This window comes from Lotus japonicus, chromosome 6 (genome assembly GCF_012489685.1).
Source record: "Lotus japonicus ecotype B-129 chromosome 6, LjGifu_v1.2".
NCBI classification, from domain to species: Eukaryota; Viridiplantae; Streptophyta; class Magnoliopsida; order Fabales; family Fabaceae; genus Lotus; species Lotus japonicus.
Genome location: NC_080046.1, coordinates 308,610 through 312,400, shown reverse-complemented (window position 1 = coordinate 312,400; position 3,791 = coordinate 308,610). Strand labels below are relative to the sequence as shown.

The following is a 3,791-nucleotide window of genomic DNA, read 5'->3' as shown; positions in this document are numbered from 1 at the left end:
GTTGACTGAATCAGCATCTTTTAGACGGAACATGTTGACAGGGGCTTAAAGCTCACTATTATTTTCAAATTAAGGGTTTTTAAAATAAAATTAAATAAAGGGACATAAACCAAAGAAGCATGAAATTAGAGGACCTAAAACATATATTTAAGGAACAAAGAAAAACACAAATTTGATAGAATTTTCAATTAAGAGGATTCCGATACACCTTCCAAATGGGCCCACCCACCTTGCTCTACACATGACGTTAAGGTGGGAAAATTAGAAATTCATACCCTTAATAAAGAACAGAATAATGCATTTGATTTGACTAGAAAGTTGACGAGTGAATTAGACCTCACAGCCGCCTTGACAATTTGAAGTAATAATTCCTTCAACAACATAATAAACTTGTTTGTGATGGATCATTGAGGCCAAAATTGTGGAAAGTAAAAACAAGAAAAAATGACAAGTTGCAATCCTCCTCCTCTTCCTCATCATCATCACTGGTGTTGTTGTGTTCTCTCACTGCTGCTGTCACTCCTCCTCCTTCACTTCCCTGTGCTTGATGCTCAGACACCGAGACAAGTAAACAACACAGGCTTCAGCTGCAGCAAGAGCAGCAGCAACTACCCATGTTCAGCCTATGCTTTCTACCGTGCCAATTCCCCCAACTTCCTCGACCTCGCCACCATCGGCGACCTCTTCTCCGTCAGCCGCCTCATGATCGCTAAACCCAGCAACATCTCCTCCCCTTCCTCATCTTTACTCCCCGACCAACCCCTCTTTGTTCCATTGTCCTGCTCCTGCAACTCCGTCAACACCACCTTCGGCTCCATCTCCTACGCCAACATCTCCTACACCATCAAACCCAACGACACCTTCTTCATCGTCTCCTCCACCCACTTTCAGAACCTCACCACCTACCCTTCTGTCGAGGTCGTCAACCCCACCCTCCTCCCTACCAACCTCCAAATCGGTGACAACGTTGTCTTCCCTGTTTTCTGCAAGTGCCCCAACAAAACCATATCCAATTACATGATCTCCTACGTTGTTCAACCCTCTGACAACATCTCTTCCATTGCTTCAAGATTCGGAGCACGGGAACAGTCCATAATCGATGCGAACGGTGGTGGTGATGACGCTCTTCATGTTTATGACACCATTTTTATCCCGGTGACTCGGTTGCCCGTTCTGTCGCAGCCCACGGCGGTTGCTCCCTCTGCTCCTCCTCCTCCGCCTCCTCCTCGAACTGATAGATCAGGGACTGTTAGAGGGTTGGCGGTTGGGTTGGGAATTACAGGGTTGTTGTTGATTTTGGTGAGTGGGTTGTGGGTCTGCTTGTGGGTGGGGAGGAGAGATGAGGGAAAACAGAAGAAGCAGGGGAATTTGTATTTGGGAGGAGGAGGAGGAAGAGGGAAAGAGAGTATGGCGGATGCCAAGTTGATTGCTAGTGTGTCTGATTGCTTGGACAAGTACAGGGTTTTTGGGATTGAGGAGCTGATGGAGGCCACTGGTGGGTTTAGTGAAAATTGTTTGATTCAGGGGTCTGTTTACAGAGGATCCATTGATGGGGAGATCTATGCAATCAAGAAGATGAGGTGGAATGCTTATGATGAGCTCAAGATCTTGCAGAAGGTAACTAACTCTGATCTCTCACACTAGTCATGATTGTGGAGTTCTCTAAATCACCGGGGTAAATATTATGATGGGTCTTAAGAAATTCTAACCTCTGACACATGTCAAAATATTATTGAACCACCTAAACTAGGATAATTTTACCTAATATTAGTCTTCGGTGATCTAGACAACCTGGATGCTATTGTATATGCTGTTAAAAATGCTATCTTTATAGTGTTATTCTGCCTGGAGTAGAAAAAATCAATGTCCAGTTTCTTTATTTGGTTAACAAAATTAACTCAGGAAGAGTAGAAGATTCTGAATTACATGTGTAATAGCAGATTGAAATTTGAAAGAGTTCATAAGGTACGGGTGCGGAACAGAAACGGAAAAAACCTTCAATTGAATAGAATATATGGTGAAAGTTAATATCTTATTGTTGAGGAGTAATCAGATGAGTTTAAGTGAAGTGACTTGTCTGATGAGCAGTCAACTAAACTGTATGTTATGTGTTTGGATTTGGAAGACATCACCCTCTTCCCCTTATTATTTATTAGTACTAATCAAGCCAAGGGAATAAACCTGAAGATGCCTTAGATATACATAATTATTCTATCATTAGTCACAATCTAATGAAATAACATAAGAAATTATATTTGTACATGAACTTTTGAAAAAGTATCAAGAGGAATAAAATAACAGTGGTTGATGATGATGGTATTGCTGCTACTGGTTATTCAATAAAAAAATGTTTGTCTTGTATTCTGGATCTGAGTTAATTTAAAATGATACTATGTAAAATAGGTGTACCAAATGTTCTAGTGTGTATTGAAGAAAGTATGTTAAAAGGTGTCTTGTTAGCATTTTTCAAGCATTAAAGCGTCAAGTTTGAAGAGGTTAAAGGCAGAAGGAAAGACAAAAGACTCTGCTCCCCTCTTGGCATGTTTCAATTTGAAGACTAATAATACACAGAAACAAAAAACTTATAGAAGTAATCCCATAGAAGTAAACAAATAATTAAATTGCTTCTATATTCATGACTAAGCAACACGATTTGATTTCATTTTGTATGTTGAAGGTAAACCATGGGAATCTGGTGAAGCTGGAGGGATTTTGCACAGACCCAGAAGAATCAAATTGCTTTCTAGTCTACGAATACGTGGAGAATGGATCTCTCTACTCCTGGCTGCACCAGGACTGCAGGAATGAAAAGCTGAGCTGGAAAACAAGGCTGCGAATCGCCATCGACATTGCCAACGGCCTCCAATACATCCACGAGCACACGAGGCCTCGCGTGGTACACAAAGACATAAAGAGCAGCAACATTCTGTTGGACGCCAACATGAGAGCCAAGATTGCAAATTTCGGGCTCGCGAAATCAGGAATGAATGCAATCACAATGCACATTGTGGGGACACAGGGCTACATAGCCCCTGAGTATCTCGCTGATGGTGTGGTCTCGACGAAGATGGACGTGTTCTCTTTCGGAGTCGTGTTGCTTGAACTGGTTTCTGGGAAGGAAGCCATTGATGAGGAGGGGAATCTGCTGTGGGCAAGTGCAATTAGAACGTTTGAAGTGGGTAATGAGGTAGAGAAGGGTAGAAGATTGAGGGAATGGTTGGATAAGGGTGTGTTAAGAGAGACATGCTCAATGGAAAGTTTGATGGGGGTTGTTGCGGTTGCAATTGCTTGTTTGCATAGAGACCCAACAAAGAGGCCCAGCATAGTGGATATTGTGTATGCACTCAGTAAAAGTGAAGATATTGGCTTTGACGTCTCAGATGAAGGTATAGGTTCGCCACGGGTGATGGCAAGGTGAACCAGGTTGTGAGATTGACCCATTAGTTAGCCTTTTTTTTCTTTCTTTCTTAAGACCCATTAGGCAGTGTACAATATAATCAAAAAGTGTTTCTTCGAACCTCACAAACACTTCCACTTAATAGAGAAACAAATAAATGAGAGATATGATAGTTGATGTGATTTCTTTTTGGTACATATGATAGATGATGTGATGCAATAATAAGAGAGATAGGAAGAGAAAATAAATGAAAATGAAATGAAAAAAAAGTGTGAATGAATCAAAACCTTAATATAGTAATGAGCCACAATGTTTTGCAAATTGCAACCATATCATAACACTTTTAATACTGATTTGGCCAATTTTACTATATAATAACTCAACCGGAGAAAGA

General features: G+C 41.1%; 1 protein-coding gene across 1 annotated transcript; it reads left to right on the top strand.

The window, feature by feature from the left end:
- Positions 1-306: 306 nt before the first annotated feature.
- LOC130723430 (serine/threonine receptor-like kinase NFP) lies at positions 307-3,579 on the top strand. The gene is made up of 2 exons (XM_057574477.1): positions 307-1,617; positions 2,678-3,579. The coding sequence occupies exons 1-2, from the start codon at positions 445-447 to the stop codon at positions 3,416-3,418; spliced, it is 1,914 nt and encodes a 637-aa protein (XP_057430460.1). The 5' UTR covers positions 307-444; the 3' UTR covers positions 3,419-3,579.
- Positions 3,580-3,791: the final 212 nt, after the last annotated feature.